Genomic DNA, 13132 nt, shown 5'->3' on the forward strand with positions numbered 1-13132 from the left:
ACAATCTTTTAGAAAGATTACAAAACCAGATAAATAGGTACCCACAGCACAGGAAGATAAGAGTTACTATGGGCAAAGAAGAGAACACTGCGGAAGAAAGCAGGACCCACACCAGAGCTAGAGGTGAGCTGGAGAGAAGCAGGGAAGGAACACCTTCATGGAAGCTTTTGGGGGAGGGGATGTCCAAGAAGCTAAGCCCTGGAGCAGATGCAAGCTGAGCGTGTGTGTGTGTGTATGCGTGTCTGTATGTGTGTAGTTGGGAGGCAGGTGGGAAGGTATATAGGTGGGAAGGTATGCAGGGTGGAGGGGTAGAGAGGGGTGGTGGTGAAAGAACAGCTTGTATGAAACTGCAGACAAAAGACAGAAGTGGTGACCACTCTGGTGACGCCCAGAGAAGTTCCATGCAGCGACAGAACACTTGAAGCGACTGAAAGGTCTGAAGGAACAGAGAGTGAGTTTAGAAACATTCAGTGAAGGAAATGGAGGGAAGACTGAAAACCAGCTGGGAAACTGCTGCCAAAGTCAGGCAAGATAAACACAGCACAGGCCCATGATTCAAACAAGACTTAGGAGAGGCCACCGTCAATGAATTCTATTACAAGAAAAACAGTTATGACAATTCCTGTGTACATAACAGCCCCTATATACCTGTTATTTTAGTACTTCTGTTATACAAATTACTATCTGAATATATCTTAAGATACAAAATTTTACTTTATAAAATTTGTATTATAACAGATTTTCTATTATTGCTTTCTTTTTTCTATGAGGGCCTGGGGGAGCTGAATGAATAGGAAGAATAGGAAGGGAACAATTCCTTTGAAAGTCAAAAACAAAAAGTGTTTAGAGAAAGAAGCTACAAAGAGATGAGAGAAAATCAGATAGGTCCTAAGCTGGAAATTACTCAATTTCTTGAACAAGTAAGTGTATCTTTTGGTTCATTATATAAAGGTTTTACCATTTACATCAAGATAATAAGGCCTTCCTAAATTGTGATATACCTAGAGAGAATATCATTAAATATACACATTTATATATAGAGAGAAAAGTCTGGAAAGATATGCATCAAACTGGGAACAACAGGTGCAGCAAGAAAAGGATTTCTGGGAGGAAGAATCTTCTGCTTTCTGGATTTTGCATTATGCTTTGCTTAGATTTTATACGCTGAGCATATACTACTTCTGTATCTAACAAAGACAAAGAGTATACTCAAGCTATATACATATAACTTCACCTCTGCTAGCCCATATGTGCGTGCGTGTGTGTATGTGCTCTGTTGTATCCAACTCTTTGCGACCCCGTGGACTGTAGCCTGCCAGGCTCCTCTGTCCATGGGGATTCTCTAGGCAAGAATATTGGAGTGGGTGGCCATGCTCTCCTCCAGGGGATCTTCCCAACCCAGGGACTGAACCTGCATCTCCTGAAGCTCCTGCATTACAGGCAAATTCTTTACCGCTGAGCCACCAGGGAAGCCCCATTTTCCTATTAAGTAAACACAAAATACTTAAATAAGCATGGAGTATATATGTCCTTGAATGTGCAAAGCCTAATTTCAGAAACTGTGCCTTAAACCTGCATGCAGAAAAAAAGTTGACATGGCAGACCTGACTGCTATCCTTGGAAAGGCCTGCTTACAAGGTTGGCCCTTGTCTGGCATCTGGAAACTTGGATTTGGGGAGAGTTCCCGCCATAATCAGGCTTCCCTGGTGGGTTAGCAGTAAAGAATTTGCCTGCAATGCAGAAGACATGGGAGATATAGGTTTGATACCTGGGATGGTAAGATCCCCTAGAGGAGGAAATGGCAACCCACTCCAATATTTTTGCCTGGAATATCTCATGGACAGAGGAGCCTGGCAGGCTACAGTCCATGAGTTCGCAGTTAGAAATGATGAGAGCATGCACACATGCTCACTATTAACAAGATGTGATAAGAGTGGCTCGCTGTGCCTACAGTGTTGGAAGAAACGATATGACTTATGTAGAGCACCCGCTTTCCTCCTGCGAGTCTGGAATTTTGACACTCTGGAGGTAGAGAGGACCTATGTGACCAGCCCTCAGGAAAAACCTTGGGTGCCAAGCCTCTAATGAGCTTCCCTGGCAGTCAGCACTTCACCAATGTTGCTACAGCTTGTTCCTGGGGGATTCAAGCACATCCTCTGTGATTTCACTGGAGGAGGACCCTTGGAAGCTTAAAAGTGGTTTCCCTGAGACTTCATCTGACTAACCTTCTCCTCTGCTGATCTGGCTCTGTATCCTATCAGTAAAATAAGTTATACTCATGAGTACAGCTGTATGCTCAGTCCTCTGAGTCCTGATGAATCACTGAACTTGGGGGTCCTTCAACACAACCTGCCTCTGTACAACACGAGATTTCACAATAAATGGCTGAAACATGCAGAAGACCAGCAGGGGCTCACCATCAGATTCAACTTGTGGTTGATGGCCAAGGCTGAGTGTTCCAGAGCTTTGAACACAGAGGCATAGCAGTCCCTGAGCTTGGTGTATTTGCCAACCAGGGCAATGGAACATGTTTTCTGTAACCTTTCATACCTGGGAAGGAAAACAAACTTAAAGGTTATATGCATGTAACATCACATCACAAGCGTAATGACAGCCACTGTTCTTATCCCAAGGCACTTTTTAAAACCTGAGGAACAGACGTGCCTTGAATTTGATGTACTTGACTCAAATTTCCCACCCTACCCCCAAAGAATAAAAATCTGTATTCCAAGATATTTGAAAATCATGAGAAAGCCCAACATTGGCTTATATGAGCAAGCACAGACATAAATCCAAGGAGAAAAAGTTAAAAGCATTACAAATAAGAAATTAAAAAGTCTCCCCATCTCATCAACATGAGCTGTCCTTAAATTCACTTATAAGGTGACACTGTATAAGAAAATGTACTCTCAATAGGAGACAGTACAATATTAACTTTGTAAGGTGACATCATATGAGAAAATGCATTCAAAGTGTCTACATTAAAAATTGTTACATTCCCAGCTGACCCACAAAAGCCAAGTTATTTATGACATTCCTGAAGAATGGTGCTGAGAGAACTATTTAAAATACTATAAGCCACTTACATCATTTTTATGAGAAAATTCCATTCTACATAAGATGCTCAATCACAATTTGCCATTAGAGATACAATCTTTACTGTTGCTTCTGTCAGGAGATCTGTTCAAAGTACATGAAAAACATGTGGTCTGGTACTAAGTATGTGGAAATGTCACTCAGGGCTTGTAGATCTTTTAAGGCTCTGAAGCAAACTCTTCCCCCAAACACCTTAGAAAAATGTTACTGGGGTGAGGAACATTCCTCTTTTATATCTATATCTGCAAAGAGTGAAAGAGAAGCATGATGGAAACAGGGTAGGAGGAGGAAAACGCACGAAGAGTAAGAAGTCAAAACTGACAGCAGAGGTGACTTTCTAGGCAGGCGACTGAAGAACATCAGAGAACGCTGCTAAACCTTTAACTTGCCACTTAATTTTATGTTGCTCTGGAGACTGCCTGCCTGCGCTTCACCTCAGCTGTACAAAGGACGTAGGTAACAAAGCAAGCTGGTACCAAGGCAACATTCCAAGATGACGTGATGGGGGAGCGCATCCTGTCCCAGAGTTTGGCCCAGGTGAGCACAGCAGTCTGGCTGAGGCTTCAGCCCACTCTCACACCTCCACTGCCAGAGGGACGCAGGGCTGCAGTCAGCATGGCCAGTCCCTCCTTCCACACACCCCTCTCTCCACTCACTTGTGGCTTGTTTTCCCAGGGAATGAGGAGTCACGCACCAGCCGGGTGGGACAGGGGAGGCCACTGGGCAGCCCAGCGTCCGGGGAGATAAGCTAAGCCTACACCTCTGTGCCCTCCTGCGCTCTTGAACCTGCAGTCTAGTGCCTCCCTCCCCTCATGCTCTCCATTCAGCCATCAGCCGGGTATGAGGCCTCTGAGCAGCACTGGACCTCCATGATCAAGGCTGCCCCTTTGACTTCTGTTTGCCTTTTTGTATCTATCTCTCTAGAGCCTGTACTGAGGGGACGGGGTCTAAAGAATGGACACTTCACACCTCTATGACCAATGAACCAACATCGCAGCCAACATGACGCAGAGAGACTATTGCTCAATATTCCCCTTGCTTGAATCCTGAGCTCAATGGTGGCTCAAAAAAACATATGTCCCCCAGAACCTATGAATGTGTCCATATCTGGGTAGGGGGGAACACTTTGCAGATGCAATTAAGTTAAGGATCTCCAGATGAGATCATTCTGGATTAGAATGGGCCCTGACTGCAAAGACAAGCAACCTTATAAAAGAGAAAGGAAGAGGACACAAAGGAGAAGGACACGTGGCAAGAGAGAGAGAATGGAGTGACATGGCCGTAAGCCAAGAACACCAAGGAAGCTGGCCCACAGAGGCCAGGAGAAACACATGGGGCAAATTCTACCTCAGAGCCCCGAAAGGAACCAACCCTGCTCACACCTTGATTTCCTATTCCCAGACTCCACAACTGTGAGAGAACAAATTTCTATTGGTTTAAGCCACCCATTCTGTGGTAACTTGTTATAGCAGCCACAGGAAACTAGTACAAAAACCAAACTCTGGCTTTAAAAAGCAGAGAGGCATAGAGTATAGTTTAGAACTAGTTTCAATACAGAGTTAAAATATTAAAGTTTCTCATGCTTAAAAAGGATCAGCCCCAGGTACCTAGAAAATTCCCACAAAGTGACTGATTCCTTAAGCATTCTGGAGGACAGGGGCTTTACTGTATCACCAGTCACTGGAGCACCTAAGTTCAGAAAATGCACTTCATTCCTGGTTCTACTTACCCCACAAATTCTAAAACGCTTTTTAAATTTTACAATGAAAGGGCAAAAGAACTTTCAATCTACTAGTTACCTATCAAAGGTCAATGATTTTGTCACCATCAAATCACTTGTTTTATTATGAATTTGCTCGTTTAAACACATTTCATGGGTTTCGATAAATCAAAACTATTATGTTTGAAAAAAAAAAACCTATTATGTTTGGAAGCTCAAATTGTCCCATTTCTAACCAGTCAATGCTCTCGGTTACTCAGTCATGGCTGACTCTTTTCGATACTATGGACTGTAGCCCAGCCCGCCAGGCTCCTCCGTCCAGGGGATTTTTCTCAGCAAGAATACTGGAGTGGGTTGTCATTTCCTCCTCCAGGGGACCTTCCTGACCCAGGGATCAAACCCTAGTCTCCTGCACCTCCTGCACTGCAGGCAGATTCCTTAATACTGAGCCACCAGGGAAATGGAAAGTGAAAGTCACTCAGTCGTGTCCAACTCTTTGCGACCCCATGGACTATACAGTCCATGGAATTCTCCAGGCCAGAATACTGGAATGGGTTGCCATTTCCTCCTCCAGGGGATCTTCGTGACCCAGGAATCAAACCCTAGTCTCCGGCATCTCCTGCACTGCAGGCTGATTCTTTACCAGCTGAGCCAAAAAGGAAGCCCAAGAATACTGGAATGAGTAGTCCATCTTTTCTTCAGCAGATCTTCCCAACCCAGGAATCGAACCAGGGTCTCCTGTATTGCAGGTGGATTGTTTACCAACGGAGCTATCAGGGAAGCTCCCCCCACCAAATATTTTGATTATTGTAACAGACATCAGTAGCCAATAGTGCCTGATATGAAGTTAAGGCCCACAGTATTTTCTCTCAAAATTGCCACAGCATGGTACTAGCATCCCCTAGTTATATACAGATGGGAGAACAAGCCCAAAGAGATTAAGTAATCTGCCTAAACTCACACAGCTAGTGAAAGGAGAAGCTAGGGTCTGAATCTATGGTGCCCGACACCAGAGCTTACATTTTTTTAAATTGAGATATAAGTGATATATAACATTAATTAGTTCCAGTCACACATGATAATTCAATATATTACAAAATGGTAACCACAAGAATTCTAGTTAACATCCATCACCACACAAAGTTATAAATGTGTTTCTTATGATGAGAACTTTTAAGATCTACTCCTCAGCAACACTGAGCCTACATTTGTAACTACTGCACCAACTGCCTCTACCTCAGCTACATGAGAAGTGAAGCAGCCAGGAGTCTATGGAGTCTTGGCTCACCAACATTTAGTATAAGAAAATAGGCAATGGGGATTTCCTCTGTATACAACATCAAATTAGACAAACCTTACTGAAATTAATATGATTGTCTTAAAGCTAAAACCTATCAGGGGTTTTTAATACCAACACTGATAGTTCGTAACTGCAGGAGAGAACAACAATGCTGCAGCCAAAACTTCCTATTCAGAAGGATTTCCTTTAAGGAATGTTAGCCAAATCTTAAAATAAGCAAAACAAAACAAAGCCTATAGCATTTTAAACGGTTTAAAATATTCAGAGACTAAATAATAAATCAAAATGCTTCCAAAACTTTTTTAAATTCTGGAATCCAAGTTCTTTCAATTCACTTTTCTTTAAGTAGAGCAAAATCAAAGGCCCTGCAAATCTTCAGAGTACAGCAAAACACCCTGACAATATGCTAGAGCTTTAGATATTTCCCAAACCAAACATGCCCAGGTAGAAAGCAGACTGCTACATAGTCATCTTCTAAGGTAGACCTCAGTCCTACCCCCAAAGCCAAGAGTTAAGAAAGATTACATTAGTAATTCCTTTCACAGTACCTGTCAGCCATATTTCTCCACTTGGAAAGCAAACTACTTGCAGAATCCCCAATGGGTAGATCCAATCTCTCTTTAAAATATTTAACGATGCCTTGTTCCTCCAAAAGCACAGGCACTCGGTAGGTGGAAGAAACATCATGGATACATATGACCTGATTAATGATGATAAAACACCATATTTAATGGAATGACTCAAATATGCCACAAAAACATACACAAGAATGAGCCAAAACTCAAGAGAGATGGCAGTTTATTTATACTGACAGAAGAAAACCAAGAACCCAGCAACCTAAACAGGAGTCAGAATTAACACAAGGTTAGTTTCATCTAATTATAAAATACTGAAGTCATTATTCTACACCTGGAACCATGGATGCTACGGTAGAATATATATATATCTCCTGTGCCAGGAACTAGGAACAAAGAATACACACACACATACACACACATATTTTATTTTTTTATTAGTTTTTTATTTTTTAAATTTTAAAATCTTTAATTCTTACATGCATTCCCAAACATGAACCCCCTCCCACCTCCCTCCCCATAACATCTCTCTGGGTCATCCCCATGCACCAGCCCCAAGCATGCTGCATCCTGCGTCAGACATAGACTGGCGATTCAATTCTTACATGATAGTAAACTTGTTAGAATGTCATTCTCCCAAATCATCCCACCCTCTCCCTCTCCCTCTGAGTCCAAAAGTCCATTATACACATCTGTGTCTCTTTCCCTGTCTTGCATACAGGGTCGTCATTGCCATCTTCCTAAATTCCATATATATGTGTTAGTATACTGTATTGGTGTTTTTCTTTCTGGCTTACTTCACTCTGTATAATCGGCTCCAGTTTCATCCATCTCATCAGAACTGATTCAAATGAATTCTTTTTTACGGCTGAGTAATACTCCATTGTGTATATGTACCACAGCTTTCTTATCCATTCATCTGCTGATGGACATCTAGGTTGTTTCCATGTCCTGGCTATTATAAACAGTGCTGCAATGAACATTGGGGTACATGTGTCTCTTTCAATTCTGGTTTCCTCGGTGTGTATGCCCAGAAGTGGGATTGCTGGGTCATAAGGTAGTTCTATTTGCAATTTTTTAAGGAATCTCCACACTGTTCTCCATAGTGGCTGTACTAGTTTGCATTCCCACCAACAGTGTAGGAGGGTTCCCTTTTCTCCACACCCTCTCCAGCATTTATTGCTTGCAGATTTTTGGATCGCAGCCATTCTGACTGGTGTGAAGTGGTACCTCATTGTGATTTTGATTTGCATTTCTCTAATAATGAGTGATGTTGAGCATCTTTTCATGTGTTTGTTAGCCATCCGTATGTCTTCTTTGGAGATGTGTCTATTTAGTTCTTTGGCCCATTTTTTGATTGGGTCGTTTATTTTTCTGGAATTGAGCTGCAGAAGTTGCTTGTATATTTTTGAGATTAGTTGTTTGTCAGTTGCTTCATTTGCTATTATTTTCTCCCATTCAGAAGGCTGTCTTTTCACCTTGCTTATATTTTCCTTTGTTGTGCAGAAGCTTTTAATTTTAATTAGATCCCATTTGTTTATTTTTGCTTTTATTTCCAGAATTCTGGGAGGCGGATCATAGAGGATCCTGCTGTGATTTATGTCTGAGAGTGTTTTGCCTATGTTCTCCTCTAGGAGTTTTATAGTTTCTGATCTTACATTTAGATCTTTAATCCATTTTGAGTTTATTTTTGTGTGCGGTGTTAGGAAGTGATCTAGTTTCATTCTTTTACAAGTGGTTGACCAGTTTTCCCAGCACCACTTGTTAAAGAGATTGTCTTTACTCCATTGTATATTCTTGCCTCCTTTGTCAAAGATAAGGTGTCCATATGTGTGTGGATTTATCTCTGGGCTTTCTGTTTTGTTCCATTGATCTATATGTCTGTCTTTGTGCCAGTACCATACTGTCTTGATGACTGTGGCTTTGTAGTAGAGCCTGAAGTCAGGCAAGTTGATTCCTCCAGTTCCATTCTTCTTTCTCAAGATTGCTTTGGCAATTCGAGGTTTTTTGTATTTCCATACAAATCTTGAAATTATTTGTTCTAGTTCTGTAAAAAATGTGGCTGGTAGCTTGATAGGGATTGCATTGAATTTGTAAATTGCTTTGGGTAGTATACTCATTTTCACTATATTGATTCTTCCGATCCATGAACATGGTATATTTCTCCATCTATTAGTGTCCTCTTTGATTTCTTTCATCAGTGTTTTATAGTTTTCTATATATAGGTCTTTAGTTTCTTTAGGTAGATATATTCCTAAGTATTTTATTCTTTTCATTGCAATGGTGAATGGAATTGTTTCCTTAATTTCTTTTTCTACTTTCTCATTATTCGTGTATAGAAATGCAAGGGATTTCTGCACACACATATTTTAAACGTTTGAAATTTCTTAAGTTACAGGAATAAGTTTGTTAGGTTAACAAGGCTGGCACTGAGATGACTTTAGGATTATAGGGGTCACAAGAAAAAGCAAGCTAGTCATTAGAAGGCTGGAACTTTCAGCCACCTGACCACCAGGGAGGGGATGGGAGCTAGAGACAGAGTTCAGTCAGGTGACCAGTGATTTACTCAGTCATGCCCATGAAATGAAACCCCAATAAAAATGGTGAACACCAGGCCTCAGGGGAGCATCCTCGTCTGTGAATATACAAATGTAATGGAAAGGTGGTGCCCTCTAACTCCACAGGAACAAAAGCTCTTGTGCCTGGGACTCTTCTAGACCTTGCCCTATGTGTCTCTTCATCTGGCTGTTCACTTACACCTTTTATAATAAAATAGTAATAAACAGGGCACTTTTCTGAGTTGTGAGTCATTCTAGAGAATTATCAAATCTGAGGTGGTTACGAGAAGCTTCAACTTTGTAGTCAGCCAGGCAGAAGTGGGGTGGCTTGGAACAATGGAAACCTGTGGCTGGTGTCTGAAGTGCAGGGCAGTGTTATAAAGGCCTACAGAGTCTGATGCTCACTCCAGGTACTGAGCATCTGAGTTGAAGTGCAGGAACCCCAGGGGTGTCAGAGATTTGGTGTTGGAACATGGATGCTTTATATGTCAGTATCCAAGACACATGGCCCAAGGCACCATCTCCTAAATCTAGGTTTAACAGTAGACTTAGAATATATACACCTTGTCCTCTAAGTATGGGTATGTGGTTTGTTCGTTCACTCATTTTTTGTTGTAGCTGCTACTATAGTTGCTTTTTTGTCTGCCCTTCATTTGGGTAAATTTATAAGCACACATTGAACACAGTCAAATTAATTACACCTATGAGGGGAGAAAGGCTCTTTTAAATACCAGGTGGTACGGTTGTTTTTCACACCCTAATGAGCTTTCACCATCCTCTCAAGTACAGATAAAGGGCTACTGGCAGGCATTTAAGGGTCTGCCGCATCCTAAATAAAGGCCAAGAAATGTTCTGCAAACTCTTTGTGTTCAGTCTTTCCAAATCCATAGCTATCCAACCAAGGGTTCTTAAGCTGTTTGGACATCGACAACTTGATCTTTAAGACAACTGTGTCTCATCTGTGCATTCCCTGATGCAATTCAAAGTGCCAAGATGTCACTGACATGAGGCTCCATCCCAATTATTAATTAAAATTAAATCTGTGGACAGCCACAACTCCCAGAAGTGGAAGGCATGGGGTGTGGAGCTATTTACTCATCTATCCTCCAGGCCAGAGACATTTTTTCAAATATCATGGTAACAGAGCACATCACAGAGATGCCTGTGACCTTCCATTCCCTCCTTGGCAATCCAAGTGAGAAGAGCTCTAAATGCAAGTTCACGAGGAACTAAGAAATGGGAGAATTAACTCATGTTAAAAAAGGCAATGTGCTGACAGATGTAGACAGCAAACTTATGGTTACTAGAAGGTAAGGCAAGGGTGGGGGCAAGGGAGAGAGATAAATTGGAAAACTGGGATTGACATATACACACAACCAAATATAAAATAGATAATAATAAGAACCTACTGTATAGACAGGAAACTCCACTCAATACTTTGTAATGACCTATATAGAGAAAGAATCTAAAAAATAGTGGATATATGTATATATATAACTGATTCACTTTGCTGTACACCTGAAGCTAACACAACATTGTAAATCAACTGTACTTCAATAAAAAAAAAAATTTTAAGCAATGTGCTAAAAAAAAAAATGACTAATAAGCTAGCCTGTGGACTGACAAGATAGAACATTCTTCAGAATCTATAAAGAAAATAAACTCAGGAATTCCCTGGTGGTCCAGTGGTTAGGACTTGGTGCTTTTACTGCAGTGGCTGAGGTTCAATCCCTGGTCAGGAAACTAAAATTCTGCAAGCCATGCAGTGCAGCCAAAAAAGAAAAGAAATTCCACATGGTTGAAAGTTTGGACTGTATCATCTGTTTTCAGAGGTCTTGGCAACCCAACTCTAAAAGCTGTATCCTCCTCCTATTTCAGAAACCAGGTAAAATGTGTGTGATATCCATACCAAGTACTATTTACAAAAAAAAAAAAAATGGCTTGATGACATACAGATACAGACGAGTGCTTTAAATCTGCCATCACATTTTTCAAAGGCATTCAGACTTGTGCACTGACCCTGAAGCATCCGCCAGTGAATACATCAGCCTGACTCCTGAGACTCAAGAAATGTGAGTAGGTGGTTTTTAGGCTTCAGAAAACCTCAATATAATCTGAAGGAAACAAAAGGTTTTTGCCAAACCTCACCCCTTTCCTGAGCATCCATCAAATCACCTTTTAAACTCCAATCCCTTGTGCTTGAGCTTATTACAAACAAGAGACAGAGATAAGTGGATAAAAGAAAAGCCAGTTCTCAGATACACAGGTGGAAAGTCCTACAGAACAGAGGACCTGAACCTACATCACAGTAGTTTTTGTAGCAATGAATTGAACTGAGGCCATTGATGTAATCAGAACTGATAGTGTGAATGTCACTGTAATGTGTGGTTTGGGGTGAGCTAAGCTGTAACAAGTACAAAGGAGAAATTGAAGTAAAAGCCGTAAGTGTCCTGAAAAGACAAGATAAAGAGACGATAAGCAGGCTTCAAATGGTTCTCTCTCCAGAGGCCGGACTGCAAGTTAAAAAAAAAAAATCTGCCTGGTTTTGTACCTATAATTAAAATTTAAAGAGTGAAATACACAATCTATTTAAGGAGTCAGTAGTCAAGACTGTTCACTTAAGGGCAAGGGAGCCATAGTTGCATATGAGTCCCCCAAAGCTTTTATAAATATTGTGAAAAGTAATACGATAATTTAAGAGGTGTAAAACGCTGGCATCAGCAGAAGTGCCTGCAAGGCAATCAAATCTAAAGAGCAGCACTAACCTGTTCAGGGTTCACGTGACAAAACATAGAAATCTTTTCCTTCACAGCCATTTCGATGGGCGTTGAACTCCGGCAGACAATCTGTCAAAGTCAGTCATGCACAGGTTAGCAGGCGAGAATTATTGAGCTGTTTACACCGCCATTGGTTTTCAGGAGGAAGCTATGTTAATCTTGCTCCGAGAGACTTGACCGAGTCTTGACTTGACTTTATGGAGACTTGACTTCTCCATCCTTGGCATCCCACTGGGTTACTAGAAATTGTTCTGAGCACTAATACGAGCAAGTGTAACCAAACTCACCACAAATCCACTGGTAAGAAACGTCACAGCATATGTGGTGAACAGACATGAGGCTCACAAATGTTACTTCCTAAGACTACAAGAAGAAAGCCAGCCAGGCAAACGCTTCTCTAAAGGGCCAAATGGCAAAAGCTTTAGCTTCTGCAGCCATGCAGTCGCTGCCCTGACTCCTCAATGGTTCTGCCATGGTGCACAGGCAGCTATAACCAAATGTGGACAATGAGTGGCAGAGTGTCACAGCACAACTTCCTTTACAGGCAGCAGGCTTGCAAGCCCTTACTTGCTCACCCCAATCTAGACTACTGGCCATAATTGGATTACTGCTATAAACAAGAAAAGGGCTAACCCGACCTAGCAGGCTCAGAGGGAAATCTCCCAGGTCCCAATTCTCTCCAAAGGACCCAGGGACCACACAAATGCCAGGACACTGCACTTGCCCAGATGTCAGTGTGGCCAATCAAATGAGGGCCTGGAGAAGATCAGATGGCCAGTTTAGAAATGTGTGAAGCAATAGTTGATGATGAGGGAATAAACCTTCCCCAGGTCCCAGATACAAAAAGTTCAGTCACTGAAACCATTTGAGAGCTAGGATTCAGATGATGCTACAGGTTAGGAAATGGAGGTCCTAGTGCACAAAACTTACCCACTCTCCTTAACTCACCAGATCGGGAGACAGGCCTAATCCCCTCAGTGCACGGACACTGTTTTGTGTGGGTTTGGTTTTTTGTTCTCCGGTAGCACTGGGCTGAAAAGAAGTGGGTCACTGTCAGTATGCTGGACATCTGGCTTTTCTGGATAATGAATGGCTCCCTGATTTAA

General features: G+C 41.8%; 1 protein-coding gene across 4 annotated transcripts in view; it reads right to left on the bottom strand.

The window, feature by feature from the left end:
* The window catches only part of CTPS2 (CTP synthase 2), a 114066-nt gene that overhangs the window by 77131 nt on the left and 23803 nt on the right, over positions 1-13132 (bottom strand). For all 4 annotated transcript variants that reach the window (XM_070291369.1, XM_070291370.1, XM_070291371.1 and 1 more), the window contains exons 6-9: positions 12975-13058; positions 12015-12095; positions 6665-6816; positions 2418-2550 (exon numbers count right to left, since the gene is read on the bottom strand). In XM_070291369.1, coding sequence (XP_070147470.1) covers positions 2418-2550; positions 6665-6816; positions 12015-12095; positions 12975-13058 — 450 coding nt within the window. The remainder of the gene's footprint in view (positions 1-2417; positions 2551-6664; positions 6817-12014; positions 12096-12974; positions 13059-13132) is intronic.

The sequence above is a fragment of the Ovis canadensis genome, chromosome X (genome assembly GCF_042477335.2).
Source record: "Ovis canadensis isolate MfBH-ARS-UI-01 breed Bighorn chromosome X, ARS-UI_OviCan_v2, whole genome shotgun sequence".
Lineage (NCBI taxonomy): Eukaryota > Metazoa > Chordata > Mammalia > Artiodactyla > Bovidae > Ovis > Ovis canadensis.